Raw genomic sequence first — 26697 nt, forward strand, 5'->3', positions numbered from 1 at the left:
AATTTCTCTTGTTAAAACATGCATATCTGTGTTTGACCTCAGTTGAAACTTGCCTGAAAGGCTGGAGTTTGAAAGTGGCGCCGTTTTTTCGCTTCTGCTCTTTTTCCGAACAGGAATAGCACACAAGGGTGTGCATTCCTAAAGCACGAGATTTTGATTCTGCGCCTTCGGTGACGTCACCGTGGCGGCTACTTGCATAAGCCCACCCCTCTTTCACCACCCAACCCCGCCCCGTCCGCTACCTGAAATCGCCGAAGCGCCGCCATTATGTTTTGGAGTCTGCATGCAGGCAAGCCCCCCCGGCTCTGTCCTTCCTGCGGCGAATCAACGCGCGCCTCATTACATATTATACAATGCACATCCGGACCAGTCAAAACCTCGCGCGTAATCTCGCGTGATAAAATCGCGGTACGAAAAAGGGTCAGAACAAGCTCAATGTTTGATTAAAAATTTTTTTTTTTTTTCTAATAAGTTTTACGAATTGATCCAAAGCGATCCAAGGGGGGCTGGATACGTATAAAACCAGGTGATGACTCCTTTAAGTAATACATTCAGAGCATATCTGTAGCCTCCACATGGCTCTTCACATAGCAGTGGCTGAGCTGGCAGCTAGCAGCTAACAGTGGTAGCCGCCGACTCAGCCAGCTAACAGTGCAAACAACGACAAACATGCTAACAGAGCTAACCTGGAGGGGAACAAGAGGGCGGGCACGACGTTTCTGTGACATCACCAACCGCCGGATAACAACACACACAGAGGGACAGTGACTTCTTTTGTATTACCAGTACTGAAGCAGCTGGAGCTGCTGCTGGAGGGACATCATGGCAGGCAAAAGATGCGCCCCCTGAGGCCGAGCTGATAAATACAGGAAGTGGCTAAAACATACCAAGTACCTACACATCATGGGGGAAGGCACTTGATTGTTGAGAGAATCTATTTCTTCTGACTATATTAGTTTGTTGATGTGTTTATTTTGGTTGATTACTGTATTAAAATATTGTACCGATTAGAATCGTCCTGTTTTGTTTTATTTGTAGTTTAGTTGGTGGTGTTTGCCTTTATATTGAACCCTTTGTTTCACAAATGATCTGATCAGCCATTTTAAATATGTCCCAGTAGTTGTCAGTTTATGTTTTTATAGTCTGAGTTTAGATCCGTTTAGTTGACTCATTTGATGGGTTCAGAAAGTTGCATATTTTGTAAATTGTTTGCTTCATTTGGGTAAATAAAACCCTCTTTTATTGATAATCCTCCCGTTCCTCAGCTCTGCTCTCTCATAGATCCCTTAAAACAGCTCTCACTTTACTTCATTTCCCCACCCTGAGTTACCCCTCCATGCGTAACATGTTTAATTAGCCACTATAATAACTTTTTAAAAATGATTTCCTTCCTTGATGTTACGTGTTCAAAGATTTTGGATTGCCTTCCTGTTTATCCAGTCACTTCTCTCTTTTCAAACACCTGTGTGCCTTTAATTGTTGCACTAAAGAGCATCAAGCAATTAAAAAATGTGTTGAGCATGTCCTTATTTCACACAGTTGGCCAATCTATGATGTATCTGTCACAGTGAAAGGACTGATCAATTCCACTTTGCACATTGGAGCCCTTCTGTGGCACAAAAAAAGCCTAAAATGTATTATTACTCTAACTTCAGACGTCTGACCTGTGGCAGCCTGCCGATTCAAGCCTCTCAACAAGCAGAAAAATATGGTCAGATCCAGAGAATGAGCAACTCTTTCTCTCTCCCTCAACGACGCAGCTGTTTACACACAGTGGAGCCGTGCTGTGTGACACAAGGATGTGTTGTGTTTGTTTGGCAGATGATACAAAAGGTCATCCTTGGATGAATCGATGCCTCGAAAAGAAAACAATATAACCTCCTATTACAATGCATAGTCAATAAGGTTATTCGGGGTCAACAGTTTTTTTTTTTTTTAAACACGTCATGTATTTTTTCTTCACTCCAAACCAGAAAAACGTCTTCCACTCCTTTGAGTGATAATTGGGATAAGTGGCTCCCTGTTGCCTCTGAACACTCAAAGTTGAGAGACTTTTCTAGTGGTAATGCATAAAAACGAAAACAAATCATTTAAAAACAGAAATTGTCTTTTTCTCTTGAAGTAGAAATCATATGTCTGAACAGATAGCACTGCGTGTTTTTCTCCCCGTCGGAGGGAGTTTGCTATGAGAAAAGAAAAAGGTGACGTGTTAAATGTTTCATAGGGTGCAATGAGACAGGTTTCAGCTTCCATAGCACATTAATAAGTCATGGGAAAGGCAGAGAGAGGGAGGCACGCACAGAGAAAGAGAGTATTTGCAAGTGATTGTGACGCATGAAGAGCTGTGTTGAGTCTGCATTGTATTCATGTATGTGAGTGAATAGGATTTTAGGAGAAGTGGGATCTTGGGCCAGATAAAGATCATGCAGGGAGCTAAAAAATCAGAATAGAATAGCATAACATCTGTTGAGAGAGGATGCATGGCCAATGATGATATTTGCACATACAGATCAAGATAATAAAAGTGGTCCCACAGACTAGCATGTGTCTGCATGGGAATATCCAGCAACCCCTGTGAGGCTCTCCAACCACATGCATCTCTCTTTGTTTGTGGCCTCGACACAGTTGCGCAATAAACCGCCCTCTAGCTGCCTGCCTGCTGTGTCACGGTGCCGCTGCGAGCCTCGGGGTGTGTTACCTGGCCGGGGCAGATTCCACCAGAACCCAAGCCCTCATTACCATAGGAAAGACACATTCGCAATAGCGTTTATCTAGCGAAGGAGCCTCCCCCCGCTGTGTGTGTGTGTGTGTGTGTGTGTGTGTGTGTGTGTGTGTGTGTGTGTGTGTGTGTGTGTGTGAGAGAGAGGAGGGACAGGTTACCTCACAGGAGGCGGCGGCGCACCGGAGGGCTTCAACCTGGAGCCTGCAGCGGGCTGCGCTGTGTCGGTTTATTCCCGAGACGATCAACAAAGGCAGCAGAAACACTAACGATGGTAAGAGCTCGCTCTCTGTCTCTGGTGGCGCGCGGGCACAGACATTAACTGGTGGCTATTTTAGGGGAGGTCGATAGACAGATTGGGGGGGGGGGGGGGGGGGGGGGCACTGTTTGTTTTTGGTTTGATGGACCCTGTTGGACCTGGACCAGGATTGTGTGTGCTGTCAAACAAAATCAAATTAGATTAGCAGTTGTCTTCAGGGTTTATCCCCAAACATCAAGAAGAAATGGGTGTAATGAAAACATATCTATCATAATAATCCAAACTCGGAGCGTTGAACGTTTATATATATATATATATATATATATATATATATATATATATATATATATATATATATATATATATATATATATATATATATATATATATAGTTTTTTAAACAGTGCCACTCCACACCTAAATGCAGTCTGGGTTATGGCACGAATTGAAAAAAAACAAAAGTGTTCATTACGATTCCTATATGTGAAAAATGTATATATAAAAAAAGTTGAACTACCGATACATCTGGCCACAAAGCCGTTAAAGGGTTACATTCCTGGACGAAGCAGCCTGGAAACACTGAGGTGAGCTGCCCGCCAAATGAAACAAGAGCGCGCAGGTTTGGAAAGGCTTTCAGACCACTGCGTCATTTCCCCTGGAAAAGTTTGTTTGGACGCGGCCTCCTGCTGCCTTCAGTTGCTACGAGAAATGTAGGAATTTTGAGCTTAAACGTGTCATCGACTTGGACGAGGTGCTTCAGCAAAGCTGTGGAGGGGAAAGGTGTCACTTTAAACTACTAACCCCGGAGTATTTGGATGTAATTCCAAACTCTAAGGTTAACGTATGTTTATGTAGCTAATATTGAACACAATGGGTCTATTTAAGGCCAAGTTGAAGAGTTCTCATGCTACTTTTGTTTATGAAAACACAACTTCCAACTTTCTGTACTTTGCCGGTCTTTGATACAAGATATAATTTAAACTTTCAAATCACCTATTTTGTAAGTATGGATAAGTATGTAAGTATTAACTTCATCCTAACATTACACCTTGATCTTTGACCCTATTAACTGCAAAGATGTGTTACAGAAGTTGGGAGATGGCTGTGTGATGTCTGCCGATTTGAAACCCCTCCATAGCAGTCCACTTTTAAGGATTTATTATTCCAAAAGGGGGAAATATCAACCATGGCATGATATTGAGTGGATAGGCTAGCTCCTTCCCGTATATATATTTAACATGGGAGAACGGACAAGTCAAAGTTATAGTTGACCTTTTTAAAATAATGGAGAAATATTTGATGCAATGACAAAATATCTATTTCTAGGCCCTACAAGATGTAGTTTCTTAAAGGAGTCATCACCTGGTTTTATACGTATCCAGCCCCCCTTGGATCGCTTTGGATCAATTCGTAAAACTTATTAGAAAAAAAAAAAAAAAAATTTAATCAAACATTGAGCTTGTTCTGACCCTTTTTCGTACCGCGATTTTATCACGCGAGATTACGCGCGAGGTTTTGACTGGTCCGGATGTGCATTGTATAATATGTAATGAGGCGCGCGTTGATTCGCCGCAGGAAGGACAGAGCCGGGGGGGCTTGCCTGCATGCAGACTCCAAAACATAATGGCGGCGCTTCGGCGATTTCAGGTAGCGGACGGGGCGGGGTTGGGTGGTGAAAGAGGGGTGGGCTTATGCAAGTAGCCGCCACGGTGACGTCACCGAAGGCGCAGAATCAAAATCTCGTGCTTTAGGAATGCACACCCTTGTGTGCTATTCCTGTTCGGAAAAAGAGCAGAAGCGAAAAAACGGCGCCACTTTCAAACTCCAGCCTTTCAGGCAAGTTTCAACTGAGGTCAAACACAGATATGCATGTTTTAACAAGAGAAATTGCGATTTCCGGGTGATGACTCCTTTAAGTTTCCCCGTATTTAAATAAATCCTGTTAGATGTAATAAGTAAAAGTACTAATACCACACTGCCAAAATAGGCCAGTACATATTATGTTTTTGCATATAACTGCATTAATGTATATGTTGCATTTTACTGCTGTGTTTATGGGCTAAATTGAACTTCTCAGAAAAACATGATAAATGAAGTAAAAGAAAAAAAGCTGAATATTTGTCTTGAGAGTAAGTAGTGGACTAGAAGTAGAAAGCTGCATAAATGCAAATACTCTAATGAAGTAGAAGCACTTGAGAAAGTGACATTCCACCACTGCTGAAAGTATGGCTGTGGCTTTCATGTGACTGGCTGGGACTTGTTAGGAATGTTGCAGTAGGATTCGGTGTAGTTTTAAGTTGTTCTTTTTGTCTTTCAACTCAGAGGGTAAAATCCTTACAATCATCTCGGATTGAAGCCAGCTAAACTATATCAAAACCACTTTAGGCAGACTAACACATTTCAGCTAAAGTTAGCTAAAGTCATGGTGACACTTGTTTCAGACGTTTACGAGGAGCACGTGAACGCAGCGTTTCGCCAGCAGGTTGCGTGCGCACCGCAGCAGGGGCAGAACTTCTCCAGCGGTGCCACAGTCTGCCCAGTTGTTGGATGCAAGGAGGACTAAACACAACACATTGAGTTAGACACGCGTCCTAGCGCAGATCCTGAAACGGTTTATGTTCAAGAGGGGGCTGGAAAAGTTTAACTAAGGGTGAGTTGAACTTTTAAACTATTGTCCAAATGGATTTGCTCAACGAGTTGAGGATGTCACTTTGCTAAGGCAGAACATCTTTTTTTTTTTCCTGTGATGGTTTTCTGTTTGTTTGGGGTTTTCTTTTCTTTTATTACACTGCTATAAGTGCTATTGTTTATCCTGGTGGAATGATTTTGTTTTTGTTCTATGCTCTGTAGGAGTTTTTGTTCTAAACCAAAATCATGTTCACAACCTACATAAAGAATCTGAATGATATGGTATTTTCTACGGTAAGCGTACAGGTTATAAGCACGCCTGCATGTATTTGCTATGCTGTGAGATGCATGGCCATACTAAAAAAAAAAAAAAAAATGTCTATGAACAACCAAACTATTTATATTTACCTAAGCCTGCACACCCTTTCCATTGTTCATTGGCTGGTTATTTGCACTACCACGTGTTACGGCTGTCATCTCATTTAACAATTGCGTGTATTCATTGGAAACGTGCATGCTTATTAACGCCACTGCACACGGAGGCATTAACGTGAGTTATTCTCTGCTTTGATTTAGTCCGAGAGCCCTGAGGAGCAGCAGAGCACTGGGGTCTTGGGTCGTATCGGGAGCTGGCTCTCTCCGTGGAGGGGAAAGGGTCCAAAGAGTCCCACTGAAAATGCCTCCCCGACTAGCCATCAGGATCTACAGTTCGAGGGAGAACGGGGGAGCGAGGAATCTGTGAGACTCCGGGCAAGGGATCAGGCGTGGGAGGAGGAGAGGGACCAGAGCTCCAATCCCAATCCTCTCCGTCTCCCCGGAGACATTTTACCCTACGAAGAGGGGGACGCCACGCAGTCTGCCCACAGAGACGGCCCCGTTGTGTGCAGCACTGACACAGCAGAAGGAGGTCCAAAAGAGGAGGAGTCTGTGGAGCGCAGGAAGAAGAGAGTTGGGCAGGGCTTGCAGAGGGAGGAGAGTGGCAACCGCACTTCAGCAAGTGGGAATCCTAAGAAGAATGCCAGTCATCTGACACATCTGTCTGTCTGCTCGGAGCAGGGAGTGGTACGGGACTCTGACCGGGCCCACGCCCAACCTCAGGCTCAGACAAAAGCACAAGCCCAGGCAGGCAGGAGGCTGCATGTGTACCTGGAGGAAACCAGCGTGACTCACCACGGCCAGGACACCTGCGCCAGGCGGGAAGTAGTTGAAGTCACAAAAAAGAACCTGAAGGTCCTCCCTAAAGCAGAGCCGTCACCGAGTTTTGACTCGAGTTCAAGTTCAACAAGGGTTGGGAACAAAAGGACAAATGTGAAGCCTGTTGTCGGGGCACAGAGCTATTACAGTGCCCTAGTGGGAGTGTCGCTGAAATCACCCAGAGGCACAGAGTCAGAGTCTGAACCGGCGGGCCAAACAGAGGTTGACAGCATGGGGCGTAAAAATGCAGCCAGAAGGAAGTTCAGGAAAAACTCTCAGGGAGATGAAGGGAACAGCCCACAGGAAAACATGCCTCCCAACACCCAACCTGTCCCAGAAGGAATCCCTACATCAGATAACACCGTGACCAGTCCTCAGGGCAGAAGTGCAAAGAGTCACATGGGCGAATCATCCATAAACTCCTCCCAGCACAGCCCCACCTTACCGGCTTCACCTGAAGGAGAGGACAGTAAGACTTCCTGCCCTGACGCAGCTGAGCAGTTGGACGACTTCCAGGACTCAAACTTTGCGGTCTTTGCAGCCACCATGGCACGTGTGGGTTATGGGGGCGCAGACATGGAGGACGATGACGGTCTTTATAAAGTAGAAAGGAAGACGGAGACGTCGGAATCTAAACGCAGGAGTATGAAGGTTTCACGGAGCGAAGTGAAGCTTTTTACAAAGTACGTGCCTTTCAATCCAAAGGAGAGTCCAGCGGGAGCCACCCAGGAATTTAAGGCGGGATTAAAGAATATCAAAGATGAAGCAATGGATAAGACCAAAACAGAGATGGATGGCAGGTAAGTCTTCACCTAACCTCATGAGTTTCATATAGTCCGGTTTGTGAATGAATGAAACAATGACTCGTCACATTTCCATACATTTTATTTAATACAGAAGTCTTCCAATAATATATTCACTTGAAATGCCCCATTTCCTCGGAGTACATGTCTGGTCTACCTCCAACTTTAGCTGACATGCTTTACATGCCTGCCAATCTTTTGTTTAACATACCACTGCAACAAAGGAATGTGCGTTAACGTCTATGACACAGGTGTATCCACAGTGACGCAATAGTGTGAGTCATAACACAAGGTACGGCCCTGTGCTTCAAGATCGCCACTGACACAGACAATATTAGAAGAAAAAAAAAATAGCAGTTAGGAGTCAAAAATCAACTTTAAATGTTTTGCAAAGTATACAATATATGCTTCAATTCAAACCTCTTGTCATACACAGACCAAACGAGCTGAAGAAAATTGACGAGGAGCCCAAGCTAGTCATTGGCCGCATTGCAGATAGAATCAGCCTCTTTGAGCGGCCGGCGGCGGGGAGCAACAAGCTGACCATCCAAACCCCGAGGAGTGCTGATGTCTCTCCAGCCAGGAAAGTCACCGATAGGCTGAAACCAGATTTTGAGTTGCCTGAAAAGAGGTCGAAATCAGCCGAGCGTTTTGGCGCATTCACGTCCGACTCGGCCACGTCCGGCTCGGCCACGTCCGGCTCGGCCATGTCCGGCTTGGCGGCGCCCGACGGGGAGAGGCCGTTGACGATCAAGGAACGAGCGAGGAACTTCGCGGAGGCATCCAACGCAGCGATACCTCAAAAGTCAGACACGACAGGAATGTCTCAAAAAAAAGAAAAAGCCACCTCATCTGTCGCTGCATCAAAGCCACCAAAACTAGACAATCAGGGTAAACTGGATACTGAAGAGCAAATACAGAAAGCTAAGTCAGAGATAACAATAAAACCAGATAAACGAGATAGCACGGCTGTAGGGGTGAAGATCTCCATTCCTGAAAAACAACCAACAGACTCCAAAACAAACCACACGCCGTCCTCGAAAACAGCAGATCAGAGTATGAAACTTCAAAGTGTTGAAACAGATGTGCCAGCTGAAGGGCCGGGGGGTTCTGCAGAAATGACCAATAGCATTGGCTCGCAGTCGAGAGGCTCCAGCAGAACAGGCACCCGCTCTAAAAGGAGGAAAAGTAGGGAACCAACCAGTCCCATTAGTCCAAGTAGTGAAACGAAACCAGATTACTCTGTAAATAAGCCAGAGCTCACTGCTTTTAAACAGCAGCAGGTGGATGATACAGAGGAGGCAGCCTCCAAAAAGCTCATAGAGAAATTCCCAGATACCAAACAGAAAGCGCTTCAGAAGGACGATCAGAAAAAAGCATTGGATTCTTCATTTAAAAAGGAGACTATCAACAAACCGGTCAAAAGACAGGTGGCCTTGCCCAAACCGTCCATCAACAAAGATGAACCCGACACTGCTGCTCGTAGCAGTGGAACAAAGACTCTTATTGACAAGGATCCCGTTATTTTACCGCAAAAGGAGGAGAAGGCCGGGGCACACGGCCCCGAAGAGGCCTCCAAGGACAGCAGAGAAACTTCAGCCTCCTCACCTGCACTCGAGCAGCCCGTCGAGAAGAGTCGTTCAATGGAGCAAGAACCACGTGTGGAAAAACCAGATAAGGATTTGTCAGCGCAATCTGAATCAACTAAAATAAATAAGAAAGACACAGGGCAAACACCGCAACGCCCAAAGAAGGACATGGGACTAATAAATCAGTCTCAGGGTAAAGATGTAGAGAAATTAGAAAAGCTGTTGGGCGAAAAAACGAATCAGACGGTGAAGAAAAACCAAGGGAAAGCAAAGGAGCATTCAGATGGAGACGCGGGGAAGGTCAGGGTTCCAGAAAGCAGTCTAGGTATCTCAGGGCCAGAAGGGAGGTCTGTGAGGGATGATGAAAGAAACAAAGATGAAACGCAGCCAGTTAAGGTTGTTACAAAACCAGAAGCAAACCAATCCCAACTTGCCTCGGAAAGAACCGGCACGCCATCGCGCCTGCCCGCTCAGAAACAACCCGTCTCACAAACACAGGCTGCACACGCAGAAGAGACCGTCCAAACCAACGAGATCAAGAGGGAGAGAGCTCCGTCAAAGGAAGAGAAGGCCGCAAATGTGCCTTCAGAGTTGCAAACGAAGTCTAGAGAAAAACCTGGAGCAGAGCCAGAGTCAGGAAGGACTGCCGCAGAAGCACAGCCTCGTTCTGTATCTGTGGAAAAAACAGAGAATTCACCGGATGACTCATGTGCACATCCAGCTAAAGATGCTCAGCTCCACAACTCAAAGTCTATTACCAAAGCAACAGGAGCGGTGGCGGGGAAAGCGAGCGTGAAAGCCGCGGGAGCCTCTCCAGCGCTGATAACTACACAGGCTGATGAAATGTCAGAGAAGGAATCATCCGTTAAAGAGGCTGCAACCGTCAGCTCGGTGCCTTCAGAAGTCAAAGTCTCAGGAGATGTGCTGAAACTAGCTCCGAGGCGGCGAGAGTGCGAGGAATCAAAAAACAAGAGCGAGATCACTTCAATTGAGGGCGCCGAGAAAATAGCACAGAGCCCGTCTGATGGCGAGAAAACATCCCTTTCGCCAGTGAATGAACCCTCGCGTGTCGCTAATAGCGATATCGCTCCACTTCCACAACCCCACACGGACAAAAAGGAGCCGGTCACTAGCAAAGCGAGTCCCAAGACTCCCAAATCGCCTACTTCACCGCAGGCCGATAAGCAGATACTAGCAACCGTCCAGCGTATCACCATGAAGAAGCTCCATCTGCCGCGGGGCCTCAGCAAAGACGATTCTGCCATGGGGCAGGACGCCCCCTCCAGCTGGCTGGATGTGGACTTTCCCAAACAGAAGCTCAAAGTGGCGCCGCCCAAATTGAGCTTCTCCGGAAGCGAGAGCAACCTCCTGGACACCTCCGGCGAGATGGACGATGACGACTTCGTCGAGAAAATCAAGAAGCTCTGCGCCCCGTTTGGCCACCCACCGCGTAAACACAACCCGCTTCGGGCGCCTCAGCCGCCGTTCGCCATGCCCGCCATCAGGGAGGACCGCTTCGAGAAGGCGTTCGACCCCGACGAGTTCAAGTTCGGTTTGCGGAAGAAGAAACAGTTCAGCGTCGACGCGACATTGGGCCTCTTGCCCTCCAAGGAGACCAAATCAGGCGTGAAGCCTGCCAGGGCGAGTCTGGCCGACCGGAGCATGCTGCTCAGCCTCATGGGCCCTCGCTCTCGCCTCAGGGAAAACGGCCCCGCCAACGACGAGGAGGAGGAAGAGAAAGAGGACCAGGTCAAGGTGAAGTCTCGCTTGGAGGGAAGCTGCGTCCTCAGCAGCCTCACCTCCTCCATCCTCAGAGGGAAGAGGAACGGAGCTCAAGCGCAGGCGGAGGGTACCGACGCTGTGGACGCACCCCCTAGCGAAGCCCCCCAGCTGAGCCCTCCGTTTGCACCGCAGAGACCCCCGCCAAGCCCAACGGCCACGGCGCCGTTCAATGACGCCCTCCCCCCGAGCCATATAGAGGAAGCCCAGGCTGCAGAGACTGTGGTCGGTGACTCAGTCCCTCCGTTTCCCTCCTTTAACGACATCAAGCTGCCAGACTATTTAGAGAAGTACCTCCCTCGGGACCCAGCGAAACCAGCGCAGAGCATACAAGAACAGCAGCGAGTCAGAACTGAGGTCGGTTTTTCACCAACTGAAAACAAAAGATGTTATCTGTCACAGCATAGAGATTGATCTTGATGAGAATGAACTTTCGTGCATACCTGGTGGTTTCTCATGCATTAGGTCATCGGAGGCGACGTAGTCCCGGCTGTGAAACTGGGTCCGGGGCTTCCTGAAGCTGGGCCTCCATGTTTTCCTGAGATTCCTCCCATCACGCCCCCTACGCTCCCTGAGCTTTGGCAGCCTCCGGCTCAGCCACGGGAAGTACTTAGTAAGAAAGTAAGTGTGCGGCATACATTCTATTAAAGGATGCCTGATAGTTTAATGTTTAGCACTTGCTGCAGGGAGGTGAACTAGAAAGCGTGTCCATCCTTTAATTCTCTAAGAGCTGCATCACAGTTTTTATGAAAGAAATAATTATTTTCACTCTGGTATAATCATTTGTACAGAAGCTTTCTTTTGTCTTGCTAGTTCCGCAATTGGCATCATTTCCAAATAACCTCCTGGGAAGTTTCCTGGAGAGAACTATGTAATTTGGTACTAATTATAGGGAAATACATGTATTTCCTCGAAAGGCCATTTCCAATTGCTCTTTGTTTGCCTGAATTTCACATTTTTCTATGATCCGTTGCAAACACACATTAGAATAATTTAACTAGTTTACCAATTGAACACAAAAGATGACATTTCAATTTGAGTTTTGTCATTTCAGCTGACAAACTCACAAATTGCTTCTTTTCCCTTTTTTTTTTGCAATCATGCTGTATTAAGAAACACTTAATTTGCCCGCTGGCTGTGGTTACCAGCATGGCAGCTGAGTACAATTCAAAATAGTGCAGTCTCCGTGGCCCCACTGTGTCCCTGGAAGTAAACGGGAAGGTCAGGACATTGAACGGAGCAGCACAAACCTAATGCAGATTCCTTTTTCTCATGTGTAGAGGTCTTTAAAATGCTCTACAGTCTCTGTTGCTATGAACATTCTGTGTTTTCTGCATTCCAGATGAGAACTGCCAAAGGATTTCACAAGCGCCCTGGAAAGGTAGAGTATAGGCACAGCTTTGCCCACGTACAAATAGAAACTTGTTGGAAGAGAGGAATCCGGACAGACAACGCTCTGTTCTGTGAAAACATCTGCTTTTCATATGGTGTTCTTGGGGGTAAACAAAGTATTTAAAAAAAAAAAAGAAGCAGTGTAGCCCAAATGCTCAGCTGGATGCGATTACAATCACGGAGTTCAGCGCTGCCAATGCAGAGGAAATATTTGAGAACTTTATTAGCCGTTGTTGAAAACGAGAGAGTTATTCCCTTGGTGCTCAACATGTTCGGTTTCCTGCCTGGACATTTCTTCTATTCAGTCTACCTCCAGCTTTAGAATGAAAAGAGTACACTGTGTCAACAGATTTCAGAGTAGATGTGATGAGGGCTTTTAGAATGAGTCTCCGGAGCTGTTAGTTTTATTCAAACCTCAATACTCTGTTGGCTTATGAACTAAAATGCAACATTTTCTATTAAAGCGATGCATTACCCTGTCAGTATGGTTCAAGTAATGTTCTGCTCTTCGGTGCGGATAAACATAAATATGCTTTTACTGCAGCGCAGAAGAGAAACAGTGAGTTGCACAGGTCTTGCTCAGCGCTCTGTAAAATCTGGATTTAATGCGTTGAGCGATGCCATGTACCATTTTACCTAATGTGTTGATTCGGTTGACACCGTCCTCCGTGTCTCTACACAGATGGTGGTGTTCGAGAAAGCTCAGTTCAGCGGCCAAGCGCACGAGCTTTACAGGGATGTAGCGGATGCTACGTCTCTGCAGCTCTCGCCTGTCATATCTGTGAAGGTTGCCAGAGGATGGTAAGTAGACGCTATCGACCGGAACGTTCGGAGGAAATGTGCACTGAAGTGTTGTTCTATTAAGCATTGGGTGGTTTCGGGATGCCTGTGAGCCCTGTTAATGCTCCTGGATGTGTAATTAATGTCAAGCTCCAACTGTAATTACATTTTCACTCTTTGTCCTTGGCTTGTGGTGTTTACTTGTAAAAAAAAAAAAGTTTCTGTTTACATTCAGTGTTTTTCGCCAAAACATAATGACATGTATCCTTGAGGCCTGGCGATGTTTTATACATTTAATACATTTACTTCCCTTTTAAATGTCGAAGCCTGTATTGTTTCCATCCATCTGCTTCTTCCCTGCCTTGGATAAAGCATTACTGATTAGATCGGCGGATGAGTATGCAATGTGTGGATCACATGTTCATGCATGATAATGCATTAAGTAGTCGTAACGCCAAGCTAGAGCCCTCTCCCGAAAATAGCAAAAGGTTTAGTTATTTGAATAATCTGCAGCAGAATTGTGGTAATTATTTAATGCCCGACTGGCCGAGCATCCTGGCTCTGTCCAGAGGTTACAAAAGGTCACATAATTCTGTTTCCAGTCTTTATGCTCAGCTAGTGGTGGTGACTCTGGCAGGAGCTTCATATTCATGGGACAGATATGAAAATGATGAGAATGATGTTGATCTTTTCATTTAACATTTCGGCAAGAAAGCAAATTGACAAAAAAATGTCAAAGTACTCCTTTTTATTTTTTTAAGACGCGCATTTATCCTGCTCTTTCCTCTTTTCCCACACAAGATTATCCGATTTCCGCCGTGCGTTTGAATTTCCTTGTGTCCGTTACAGCTGGGTGCTCTACGAGAAGCCTGACTTCCAGGGGCGCTCCATCGCCTTGGAGGAGGGATGCAATGAATTGACAAACGTGTGGGCAGAGCCGGGGCTGGAGACGGAGCCGCAGGACGACACGCCGATGCTGATTGGCTCGATACGACTTGCCGTCTGGGTCTGTCTTCACCTCACTGTCCCTTCAGCATTTTAATATCAGCATATCGCCTCATATGACCCCCAGAAACCTAGCTAATGTGTGATATCGCTTCATTGACATTCTACCAAGGGAGTAAACGTGAAATACATTGCGGAGTAACGATTCGAGGAACCGACGGCCGCCTCTTATAATTGCCTTGTTTGTTTTCCCTGTCTCTGTAGGATTACAGCCTCCCCCGTATTGATCTGTTTACTGAACCGGAGGGCCGCGGCAGAATGACACCGTATCACGACGACACAATAGAGACGGGCTCATTCGGCGTCCCGCAGAGCACCGCTTCCATCCAAGTGCACTCCGGGGTGTAAGTGTGGCTGATTTAGGAAAACACTCAGACTTTTTTGTCATTGATCTCTGGCAAAGACTGTAATGAACAGGAAATCTAATCATTAGCAAGACTCGTCTACTTATCTTGATCAGAGTGATGGAGAGAACAAAGACCAGCCGTCATTGCTTTGTAACAACAAAAGCTTAATTTTTTTTTAATGCCAACGACAGTAGGAGCTTGACAAACAGCCCAGAGATAATAATCATTAGTGCGTTCCTCTGTTTGTCTCTGTCTTCGGTGTGATGGCTCTTCAGGAATGTGCGTCCTGCTGTTGCATGTTTGGGAAACAGAGAGAGTAGGTGTGGCGACGCTCAGAACGTAGAGAGGTGGAGACTAATTGGAGAGAAACAGATGGGTGTTGAGAGAAATTTGGCAAAGGGGAGAATTTTTTTCTTTTTTTTCTTCTTCCACGTGAGAGGTGTCGGCATTCAGGACATCTTGTGCCCTGCCCTGGAGAAAGTTAATGACAGTTGGACGTCTTCTCACGGCTATGTTTGTTGTTTTACCTCGGGACGCCGTCGCGTGACATTTGGGGAGTGTCTCAGCGTTTTTTACAAAACCAATTGCTGTCAAATGCCGAATCGGTGCTTGAGCAGCTACAAAGGATTATGCGTCATAAATACATTAGGTTTTTTTCTGCACCATGAGGTTGGCATCAGCCCTTGGTATCACTTCCTCAAAAGTGACTGAATGCCTTTCTGCCAAAAGCCCAACAACTCGTGGCCATCGGTATGAGTAATGGCGATGTTGCTTCATAATAAATCTAAACGCCAGAGCGAGAGGCATAGCCAACAAAGGCCGCCCACGCTAAATCTGAATTGTGAAGGAAAATGAATCTCTCAAGTTGCTCTTTTTTCTAAAAGAAATAGCTGTTGTTCCCTGCTGTCGCTGGATGACTCACGTAAGACATAAATATACAATACCTAATTAAAACACTGATCCAAACTCATAATACTTAATGTACTGAACAGAATTACCAGGCGTACCTGTAGCTGCTGATGTGGAATAACAATGCTTCCATGGGATTGTTCTTTTTTTTTTTTTTTACAATTACGCATTACATAAAGGCAAGTAATGCAAGGTCACGACTTGCTTTTAAAAAAAACCCCAGGATGCATGATTAGAGATAATGTGGATGTGCCTTCCAGCTTAATGCTTAACTCACATGCAGTACGGGTGTCCCTCTGTTCCTCCAGGTGGCTGGTGTTCAGCGACCCGGGCTTCCAGGGCATGATAGCTGTGATGGAGACGGGAGAGTACCCCGTCCCCGAGGCCTGGGGCTTCCCGTCACCCTTTGTTGGATCTCTCAGACCACTTAAAATGGTTCGTAGTCCTTGCATTAAAATGTCACTATTGCACTAATTGCTATATTTGGTCTAGACAGTCATGCATTGTGTGTAGGGCTCATCAACTCATCTTAGGTGAGTTTATGAGCCCTACACACAATGCACAACCTAAATATTACTGATGTTTATCGTTTATGAGCATGACAGCGTGCTATAATTAGCAGTTAATGTTAGCCTACCACGGCTTTAGACTCTTATTTATTTCCATTCTTTCCTTTTCCTTGTGCTCGCTAAGAAACATGTACAACAAATATGATATAATTAGCATTTCATGATCACACGTTTCCTCATTCAGTCGTTCATTATGTTGACTTTGTAATGCCGTTCATTCGATTAGCTGCTCCCTGACTTTGTACAAAGGCAGGCGATGTGACAATTGGCAATAATTGGTTGCCTCCACAGGGACAGAAGTTCAGGTCAGCGTGTTTAGTGGGTTCTATTTATTTTCTACACTCCCTGTCGCTGTTTAGCACAATTTACTGTTCCAGGAAAAATAGAACCATTTGCATAATTGCTTCTTCTTCTTTTTTTTTTACAATGAGCATTTAATCCGAGGAGAAAAAATGTTGTTGATGATGGTGTCTTTGTTCCAGGGCGGTTTGAAAGTGGAGAATCCCAATGAAGTCAAGGTAGGGCTTGCATACTATTCTACATTTTACTTCTCTTGCATGTTGCGAGCGCTACGTCGTCACAACGGGAGGCAGCAGGTGGTGTTTGATAGTTTAATGATGCAAAATGTACGTACGGGGAAAGGAAAAGGCAAGCAGTAAAACAAAACCATGACATGTAAGGGGTGAATCTGCCAAATCAAAAACTAGATAACAAGTTCATTATAAAGTAAGATGAACTGTGACTATTCCGTTAAAGGAAACATAAAAAGGCCTGTCGTTGTTGCTCATTGCATTCTTGGTAAAGGTTTCTGTCAAGTTTCCAGTGTAACCACAGTGTGTTATGGCAACAGACAATGTCAGACCTTAGAATAAATGATAAATAGCCTTAATGTTGCAAGGTGAAAAACCAAAGTGCTATTTGTGCAATAGTGTGCTCACAAATAAACTAATTAAGTATTCAAGGATGCTTTTTCCATCTCATTTGCACTCGACACTGAACCACAGATACTCACAGAGAAGAACAACATTGCTTCAAATTCCCAATGCGTATTTGGAATCACTCTTTTTTCATTTTATCTTCTTAATGAAGTCATTCTATGAATACAATCACTCAATTAAGTGCATCGGAACAAAAATACGGAGGACAGGGATGAATTTAGTAAGTTTCTCTATACGACCCTATGATGAGTCAGTTTGACACGAGCCATGGCCTCTCTCTGTTGCAGGCTGTGGTGTTTGAGAAGCCCGGACTTCAGGGTTCCTGTTTGGAGATTGACAGCGAAGTTTTCAGCTTTTGTGAAAGTGAAGAGGACGCCACCACAGACGGAGCCAAATTAGACTCGGTGGAGCTGAAGTCTGTGGGCTCTCTGAAGATCATCGGAGGACTGTGAGTCTTGTTGTTTTATTCAGGGCTCATTTTGCTGCCAGGTGGCGATTTAAAAGGTTATCTAATGCGGTCAACGTTTACGAAGACAGCCCGGCCCCTGACTAAGAATGTGGCCGTACTTGTTTCCTTCCAGCTGGGTGGGCTACTGTGAGCCGGGGTTCGAGGGCCAGCAGTACATCCTGGAGGAGGGAGAGTACCTGGATTGCAGCGAGTGGGGAGGCTCCGAGCAGCTCTGCTCACTGAGACCGGTACTAGCTGTGAGTATCACGCTGGCTATGTGACAGACAAAAAAAATAGCTATATGTAATGTTTGAATTGTGTTTTGATCAACTCATGGGTCAGAGATAGTCTTCAAACATGGAAAACATTCATTTTTCCCTCCAAAAATAAATAAATAATAAAATAATAAATCAAATGCAAGGCAATTTGTTTTTACGATAATGTCGATTATGCTCATCAGATGCTTTTTTTTTTTTATCATCCCTACAGGATTTCATGTCTCCACACCTCAAGATGTTCAGTGACACACAACTGGGCGAGCGGGGAATCAACATAGACGTCACTGTGCCCGTTATCGACATGGACGGCACGGGCTACGGCGCCAAGACCCAGTCCATAGACGTCATCAGTGGCGTGTAAGTGGAATACTTCTAAAAACTGGATCAAATCTCTCTCTGATTATTGGAATTCCTGAGCCGTGTATCTGCTCCAAGCGTTAAAGTATGTTTGTGCACAGAAGCGTTTCTATGCCTCGACCTGATAGCCACCTCAGGCTACAGTACCAGTGAAGTCTGGTGTGGTTAATTGCCGTTCCCTGCGTTAGCAGCGATGCTGCCACGCCCCTGTTGACACGTCAAGACAGATTAGCCAGTTCACTAATGTTTAGCCTGCCACACCTTCCTGCCTGTATATGCAAATTGTTTTTGGAGCATGCTCCCTCACACTGAGAATACATGGAAATCAGTGCATTGTGTGAACGTGGACTTCCTACAAGCCGGATGTTACGGCTCGGCTCAAAGGAGACCAGGCGAGTTTAAAGTCAACAGACATTCATCCCTCATACTAAACCAAAAGAACCAAACAAACGCAGAAGACCAGCGATCAGTAACGTGTGGATGATTCTTCATCAAATAAAGCAGCAGCCGTTTAACAGAGGAGGCAAGAAGTGAGAGAGCTCCATGCTGCTGTGATGAGCTTTTATACCTGGAGCTGCACTCAGGGCCCGTCCAGACGAAGCAAAACAAACTTTTTTTCTCCGTTCTGCTTTGGCGTCGTTTCAAGAAAATCCGCGTCCAGACGAATCCACTGAAAACGACTCAGCGCGCTGTAGTACATATTCCAGGCCCTTATGCGGCGCTGTTTCTGCTACAAAAACGCAGAAGAAGAGATGGAGCTTGACCGGATGTTTGCCATTGCTATGGCAACACATGAGAGTTACGGCTAATCTCCGCCCGACCACCCGATCAATAAACACCCATAAGATGACAATTTGGCCCGTATAAATAAAACCAACAATAAGCACCAACAGCCGTCATCCTAAGGACCTTGACGAGGCGTTGTCACACGTTAGGTTGGATTAATTAGACAAATAAATGCCTACATTCATGGGAAGTTAGCTAGCGGTTGTTTGTTAGCATCGTAATAAAGTAGCATATCCGCAACTTTTTTCCCGGAATATTGCCTCCTCTCTCAGCTCCGTTTTGTTCATACAGTGGCCCTGATACGCCGTCGTACAGACGAGCAGAATATCTGCTACGAGCACGGAGGCCGCCGTTGTTGTTGTTGTTACGAGACGTCGCGGGGGAAGCAGTCAGGCTCGAGGGTCGAGGAGCGGGGCGATGACGTCAGCGTATTCGTTTTCGCCGTCCACACGAAAACGATCACGAAACGGAGGGGTGCCGTTTTTTTCTTTTCCACCCTGAGAACTGGTTTCAAAAAAGTGCGTTTTCACGCCGCGGAAACGCCGGATCCGTATGGACGGCAGGGCGAAACGCACAAGACTTCTGCGTTTACGCACTGAAAACGGTTTTGTGTGGACAGGCCCTCAGGCTCAGGTGTGGCTCATCAGCTTTAAATGACCTCCAAGACAAGGAAAAGGAACACAGACCCCCTACTGGACCGGAGGGGTTGTCACACCAAACACGTCAACAAGGATTTTATATCTAAACAGTGGTCTGTGTCATCATAGTCATTGTAGTTCAAAATAGTGGCTGTGTTCCCCTGTGCATCGTCAAGAATCATCACCTAAAACCAGAATAATCAAAAGAGTGGCTGACATGGTGATTAATGTGAAGTGCAACATTTCGTCCTTTCTCGAGGACTCTCGCACTATGGAGGGTTATTCTTGCTGTGCTGCTAGTCTGTTATTAGATTGCAGGGCCTCGCCCATGCCGCTCGGCCGTCCATCAGAGCCTCTGATTGGCTCAGTGTGTTGTTTTTAGAATCGCTCAGAGAGAGACTTGTTTGTGGTGCGGCGGCGCACACATGCGAGCCCACGGACACAGACACAGCGGCTGTTTGTCTTAGAGGGGGGGAATTACCAAAGGCATCCACAACAACACACACACACACACACACACACGCAGCTACCCAAGATATGCCCAATTTGCCAAGAGAGTACATACAGTACATAGCTGCTGAGATACGATTATGTGGGAGGCTGTTATCAACCTGGACCTTGAGAAAGAATTGTTGACATGCATGTGTGTGTGTGTGTGTGTGTGAGTGTGTGTGTGTGTGTGTGTGTGTGTGTGTGTGTGTGTGTATGTGTGTGTGTGTGTGTGTGTGTGTGTGTGTCAGAAAACACATGCACTTCTCAGTGCAAAAATATGTTCCTTGACCCTCTGTTTTCTCTCTCAGCTGGGTCGTGTTTGAGGAGCCGGGCTTTTGCGGCGAGTCCTACATCCTGGAGAAAGGCGTGTATGGAAGCCCGGAGGACTGGGGGGCGCTACAACCCAGAGTGGCCTCCGTGATGCCTGTTGTGCTGGTGAGAGCAGTGACTCACAAAAAATGACGAAATCTTTCCTTCGTGCTCCGATTGTTATTGTCCAGCAACTGAACTGCGGTAGCTTGTGTCCAATCGCTGCTCAGGCCCTGGCGTGTTTGCTCGAGCAGCACAATCGGTTTCAGGTAACCGAGGACGATAGTCATCTTAGCATTCTGTGATTCATAAATGTGCAATTTTGCAGTGTTTACATGCAAGCTGTATTCTCACTTCCCCTGGAAAGAACTGCGTGTTTTTTCATTTCGTGCAGCCAACACTTAAATCTTCAAGACGCAGAGCAGGAATCTTTGGGACGGGCCATCCTTTATACAGTAGATTATCTTTGCAAGCATGAGTCATGGGCCAGGCGAGACCCAAATCAAACTATGCAGAGAGGAAAATACTTGTCACAAGACTAAAAAGTGAAAACATACTAAACTCACAAAGGTGAGTCATCATGGAGGAACTGAGATTTCCAACCAGGCGATGACAAACACATGGATTTCATGTAACGTCTGCTCAACTCAGTCAAACAAAATCCTTTCTGAAAAGACCAGCAGTTTGGATTTAAACTTGTTTTATGATTATAAAGCAAAGAAATAATAGTCATTTTTCTCATCGGCTCATTAGCCACTGCTGTGGAGTTCGCATTTGCGTGCTTCCGTGCATGTCAATGAGTCTCATTTAGCCTTTGTTTCATTTCAGGACAATTTCGAGAACGCAGCCAAGTTTAAGGTAAGTGATTGCTTAGGAGGAAATAAGACATCTTATCTCGCTGAGATGGATCCCGTCTTATCTGATGAAACGTGTGAGCGGCTCGCCGTGGACGGCCCGGGCTTATCGGCTTGCTGTGTGTGCCTCAGGTGCAGCTTTTCTCTGATCCAGGTTTTCAAGGCTCTGTCCTCCCCGTGGAGGACAGCGTGGCCTCCCTGCAGGACGGCGTCTCTGTGGCCTCCTTCAAGGTTCTGGCTGGTAGGTGAGTAACGCTGCACGCTATGGACAGAATATCACACCGCGGTTATTGTGAGTGATCATATAAATCGAAGCGTAGACACTTGAAAGACTTTGCAGGTGATCTGATGACAAAGTGCTCATATTATTCTTTTTGAATATGTGTTAATGTGCGTTTTTGACTTCCAGCTGGCTGGCGTTCGAGGGCCAGGACTTCACTGGCAGGATGTATGTGTTAGAAGTGGGGAGCTACCCAGACCTGAGAGCAATTGGCTGCATCAATGCGAGCTCCTCCATCCGCTCACTGCAGACTGTTGGTTTTGTAAGTTTCTTTTCTTAATTATTATAAAACACCCAGCATTCATTGTGCCACCTGCCCACCAGGATCCAAACAACCACATTCATATACAGGCTTCGGGCTGATTTTGGGCTTCAGTTTCATCCCCAAGGACACTTTGACAGCCGCCCCATTGTTACATCACATTGTTGGAGTGCCAGACAGTTTTAAAGATGGGAAACACAATACAGTCCCTGACAAAAGTCTTGTCACTTATCCATTTTGTAGAAACAACAGCTAATAACCTGACTTTTAATGAATCCATTGGTTTTAGAAATGGCTCATATGAAAGCTAAAACCTTCCCAAATTAAAATGTATATACTAAAATGAATTTGCTTCACTGAAGAAAGATTGATCTTCTTCGCCTTGAGGAACTTTGATGTAGAGATGGAAGTATGCGATGGAGCACCATCCTGCTGCAAAATCTGTATTTGTATTTTGTATTTGAAGTAAATTATTTGTTAAATTTTCACATTACTCTCTGTAGGCGACAAAACTTTTGTCTTGCCAAAATCTGACCTTTCTGTGTTCATTCAATGATCAATCTTTCTTCAGTGAGGCAGATTTATTTTAGTTTATTAAACATAATTTGGGAGGGACTTTTGTCAGGGACTTTAATATGTTCATTTTTGATACAGCACCTTTAACAAAGTCACAAAGTGCTCCACATGATTAAAAACATGTTGAAATAAGACCAGAACAGTAAAATGAGCAAGCAAACAAATAAATACCACTAAAAAAATAAAATAAAAGCCACTTTAAACAGGTTGAAAGCACCTATCCGTGAATCAGTATTGTATTAAAAGTGTTAACCACCAATTCAGTCAAATGTATCAACACATTTACTTGTTACGTGCTCATTTTAATGAAACAAAACATAGTGGTAGCAACCCACAAGGCAAACAACATGTTAACTGAGTTATTACTGCTGAGCTGCAACATCAGTTCCAGTCCTTGCAGGTTGACCTCAAGAATCACTTTTCTTTCAACAGGCATGACCTGCAGCTCACTCATGTACTTTCTCCCTCTCTCTCCCCGTCGCCTGTAGGAGTTCTCACTGCCGTCCATCACCCTGTTCGAGCGCAGTGGTCTGTGGGGGAAGAGGGTGGTGCTGACTGATGGATCCGTCAACCTTCAGCTGGCTGGAGGCTGCAGCAGAGTCCAGTCAGTGCTGGTGGAAGGAGGCATGTGAGTGCAGTAAGCCGCCCTGTGAGAATGTAAAGCAGCTCCTCGGCCGTCACCGAGTTCTCCTCTTGGTGCCAGTTTGACAGCCTCATGCATGAGAGCCTGTTTGTGCAGAGTGTGTGTGTGTGTGTGTGTGTGTGTGTGTGTGTGTGTGTGTGTGTGTGTGTGTGTGTGTGTGTGTGTGTGTGTGTGTGTGTGTGTGTGAAACCACTGTGCTGTCAGAGCCATTTTCTCTGCCAGGAACATGTGAACCTGAATAACAGCTTTTCACTCACACCTTCAGTGGCACCCGTTTTTATTTCTCCAATTTGAAATCCCTGTTGTTTTTAAATCTCTTTTTAAGGGCTTCGGATTATAAATAAAGCTAGCAGTCAAATATTTTTAAGCTCGCTCCTTTGCTTGTGACAAACCGCACCCAATGTAGTGTTCCACTATGGTAACAGGGTGAGAGCCCATCAGACAAGGGAAGGTACTTAAATTTAAAGATGGAGGATTTAGATATAATAAAAGCAGCGACAGGTTGTCTAAATAAACGTCTCTGTGTTCATTTGAATTGGCAGCCTTGACATTGGCACAGACAGTATTGACTGTAATCCAGGTCTGTAATCCAGGTAGTGAAGTTGGCTTCCTGGAGATTTACATAGCAGTTTTAGCCCGTCAGGTCAATTCAGTTTTACTCATACGGCCCAATATCACATACCACGTATTGGCTTCAGAGGGCTTTAGAAGACACGTCGTTTCATCGAGCGCAGCGTCAACACATCTCATGTGTGGCAGGATGGACGGACGGAGGCGATGATGGAAACCTGCTGCTGATGTGTGAGATTCGGGCTGTGTGTGTGAAACAGTGCTGAGGAAATAAAAGGGCTCACAGTGAGCCAGAGCTGCCTCTGGAGTGGCACATTCCTACTGCAGAGGCAGACGGGCAACCGGCCAAGCAACAAGACCAGTGACAACATCAACACCAACAAGTGTCACAGACAAATTGGACGGCTGTGAAGCTCGGCACATTTTCAAAGATTGGCTTTGGCGGGGTGCTGAAGGGGAGATGGGACTCAAAGATTACAGCTACAAGTCAAAAGAATCATTTACGCCTACAAGCGTTACAAAGTGGGAGGATGTGGCTTAAAACATCAGAATGACTGAAAGATTTGAATGCATTATTTGACCTTTAGTTACCCAGAAGATAAAAATCTACTGCGGTATTCTATTACAGGAACCAGCGTCCACAGAAAGAAGAAGTGTAACGAACGAAACAAAGGGATTGTTCTTCTCGTCTATGTAGACTGTTAAAATGAAGAAATAATACATGGAGTCAAAAACCAAACCAACACTGATGAATGCTATTTATCTTTGGCTGAATGAGGAAGAAAGAGCAGTAACATGTTGGTGTTTTTATGTTTTATGCTTTTCCTTATCACCAGGTGGGTATTATATGAGGGAATCAACTATCGGGGTCCTCAGATTTTGCTGAAACCCGGTGAGGTGCCTGACTGGCGCAAGTTCAGCAACTGGCAGAAAATTGGATCCCTTCGCCCCCTTCTACAGGTAAAACCTGCATGCGTCAGAAACAGAATGAATTCACAGTAGCGTACAAGCCTCAACAGCCTACTTATTGTAGCTAATTTTAAAAAGTTATTTTTGGCTTAATTGTCATAATTGTATGGTGGAGGACTTAATTTCTGCCTTTGAAATTAACTCAGCTTGAAGTCGGATATTGCCAGATTGGTTTGTGTGGAAATTAATATGTAGTTGTCTTTTAAAAGGTTCTCTTTTCATAAAGCTCAATCTTTTGACATACTCTGTATGTTAACATGCATCTCTTCTCTGAGCAGCAGTACTGATCCTATGCGCTCCGTCGTGTGTGTTTTCTGCGTAGAAGCGAGTGTACTTCCGTTTAAGGAACAGGCAAACGAGGCTCGTGATGTCAGTGACGGGCGATTTGGATGATGTCAAACTGCTGCGGATCCAAGAAACGGAGGAGACCGATGGATTCGAACAGATCTGGTCCTACGAGAACGGACATCTCCACTGCAAGGTACCGGGTACCATCATCATGCTGCCAGTAGCACTGCAGTTCCCCTCATGTCATCAAGTCTAATCAGAATAATTAAAATGAAGAGGCTGAACCTGGATTTTAGTATGAAGGATGTGGAAATTACAACATGACCTCAATCAATCTGCTATTGCAGAGGCGCAAACAGAAGTATACTTGATAGTACTGAAGCACAAACCTCCCGTGTCATACTAAACACTGGTCCACTGACCCGGTGTGAAGTGTCACAGATTGAATTAGAGCCGGTTCGCATCAGATTTTCTGAAAATCTGATTATTTCTTTATTAAATGAGAAAAAAGTATTTATATTATTTCCTAATAGTAAATAGGAAAATGCTTGTCATTTTTACAAGTCTTTAATTCACGCAGGTGTACAAAAGCATGTGGTTATTTCATATAGAATATTTACTGTATTACCAGAAGACATGCTACATCATGATATATATGCTTGGTATGAAATTCCCATCACCCAGCGCTAGTTTGAAAACATTTAAAAAACTCTCACCAACCTCGTCTCCCTGCGTTTCCAGCTGCTGGAGGAGTGCTGCCTGAGTCCCAGCGGTAGCGTGACGATGGCAGGAAGCCGCGTGGGTCTCAGCCCGGAGCCGGGAGAACAAATGCCCCTCTGGAGCGTCACCCCGGAGGGCTTTATCCGCTACACCCCCACCTCTGATCTGGTCCTGGAAGTCAAAGGTGAGTCATCCATATGTGACAACGTATATCTAAAAAAAAAACATGATTTCTCTCCAATAACACAAGACACACAGTATTCATGAGTTACCTATTTAGAAGACCTTGGACAGCTGACATTATATTCAAATGTGCTTTTTTTTAATGGCAGATGCATTCCTCATTACACTACTGTTAATATAGGATGCAACTTCTGTACATTAGTTAAGAGCCACTCTTACCAACAGTTCTGTGAGAATAGCCACCGTGATTCTTTATTGAAGTTTCCCTTTAAATGAAACCTGCATATGCAAGTCTGTGGGCATCGCCGTCAATTACTGACACCTTGTGGACTAACTTATGTTAGCGTCTCTGCTTGTATTCTGGATGTTATTTCTAATATGTTCAATAAAAATATATCGTAAACATTAGACAAACGCCTCACTATCCAAGTGACTTTCATTATACACAACGCTCGACTAACTGGTGTTATAATAAAAACAAAATTAATGAGATAACGTGTCTGTTTCAGGGGGCGCTCACTACGACAAAAACCAAGTGATTCTCAAAACCCTTGATCCACATAAACTCCAACAAAGGTGGGATGTGGAGATTATATGAAAAACGTAGCAGCTGCTGGACTGGATCCTTAACATACGTATCATCAGGGGAACGCCTCTACCAGAGGCTCTGTTGTGCAACCGCAATGCAAGTGCTCAAAGGGCGAGGTACGTGATCGGAGATGCTCAAGCTGTGCTGCAGGAGGACTGTAAGTCCAATGAAGAGGTCAACATGGAGAGCTATGGATAAATCCATGAGAATGCATCACTTCCCAGAGCAGAGTCTGACCTTTTAACACTTTATATGGTACATTTATCAGTAATATCAGGAACTTATACATCCTAAGGCTTACTTTTGCTCTTTTCATTGAATGAAACTGTTCACCTGATGATAAATAACTTAAACAGTGTTAACACTTTACTATATTTGTATGCAACTTGTTATATACACAAAAAAATACAGTTTCTCTTGATGTCTATGTTTTTTTTTCTTTGTTTAATCGAAACAACACAGCAAACAACTGTTTTTTGGTATAATAAATGTATTTTTGTCAATAAATTTCTTTAATACATTGAGCTGCTCTTGGTATACAACA

At 45.1% G+C, this 26697-nt stretch overlaps 1 protein-coding gene across 2 annotated transcripts; it reads left to right on the forward strand.

Annotated features, from left to right (window-relative positions):
- The first annotated feature begins 2845 nt into the window (after nt 1–2845).
- Nucleotides 2846–26673, forward strand: LOC311026418 (uncharacterized protein). Of its 2 annotated transcripts, XM_084029973.1 has the most exons (23): nt 5483–5628; nt 5829–5900; nt 6183–7600; nt 8040–11328; nt 11437–11592; nt 12314–12352; nt 13046–13164; nt 13993–14149; nt 14353–14492; nt 15713–15839; nt 16456–16491; nt 17199–17359; nt 17493–17616; nt 17849–17994; nt 20219–20345; nt 21048–21077; nt 21206–21318; nt 21483–21615; nt 22680–22819; nt 24241–24364; nt 24696–24854; nt 25403–25565; nt 26074–26673. In XM_084029973.1, exons 2-23 carry the CDS (start codon nt 5853–5855, stop codon nt 26160–26162), a joined length of 7038 nt encoding a protein of 2345 aa, XP_083886099.1. In that variant the 5' UTR covers nt 5483–5628; nt 5829–5852; the 3' UTR covers nt 26163–26673. The 2 variants fall into 2 exon arrangements, with proteins under 2 accessions (XP_083886100.1, XP_083886099.1); XM_084029974.1 differs by lacking the exons at nt 5483–5628; nt 5829–5900 and adding an exon at nt 2846–2993.
- Nucleotides 26674–26697: the final 24 nt, after the last annotated feature.

The sequence above is a fragment of the Eutrigla gurnardus genome (genome assembly GCF_963514095.1).
Source record: "Eutrigla gurnardus genome assembly, chromosome: 16".
Classification (NCBI taxonomy): Eukaryota; Metazoa; Chordata; class Actinopteri; order Perciformes; family Triglidae; genus Eutrigla; species Eutrigla gurnardus.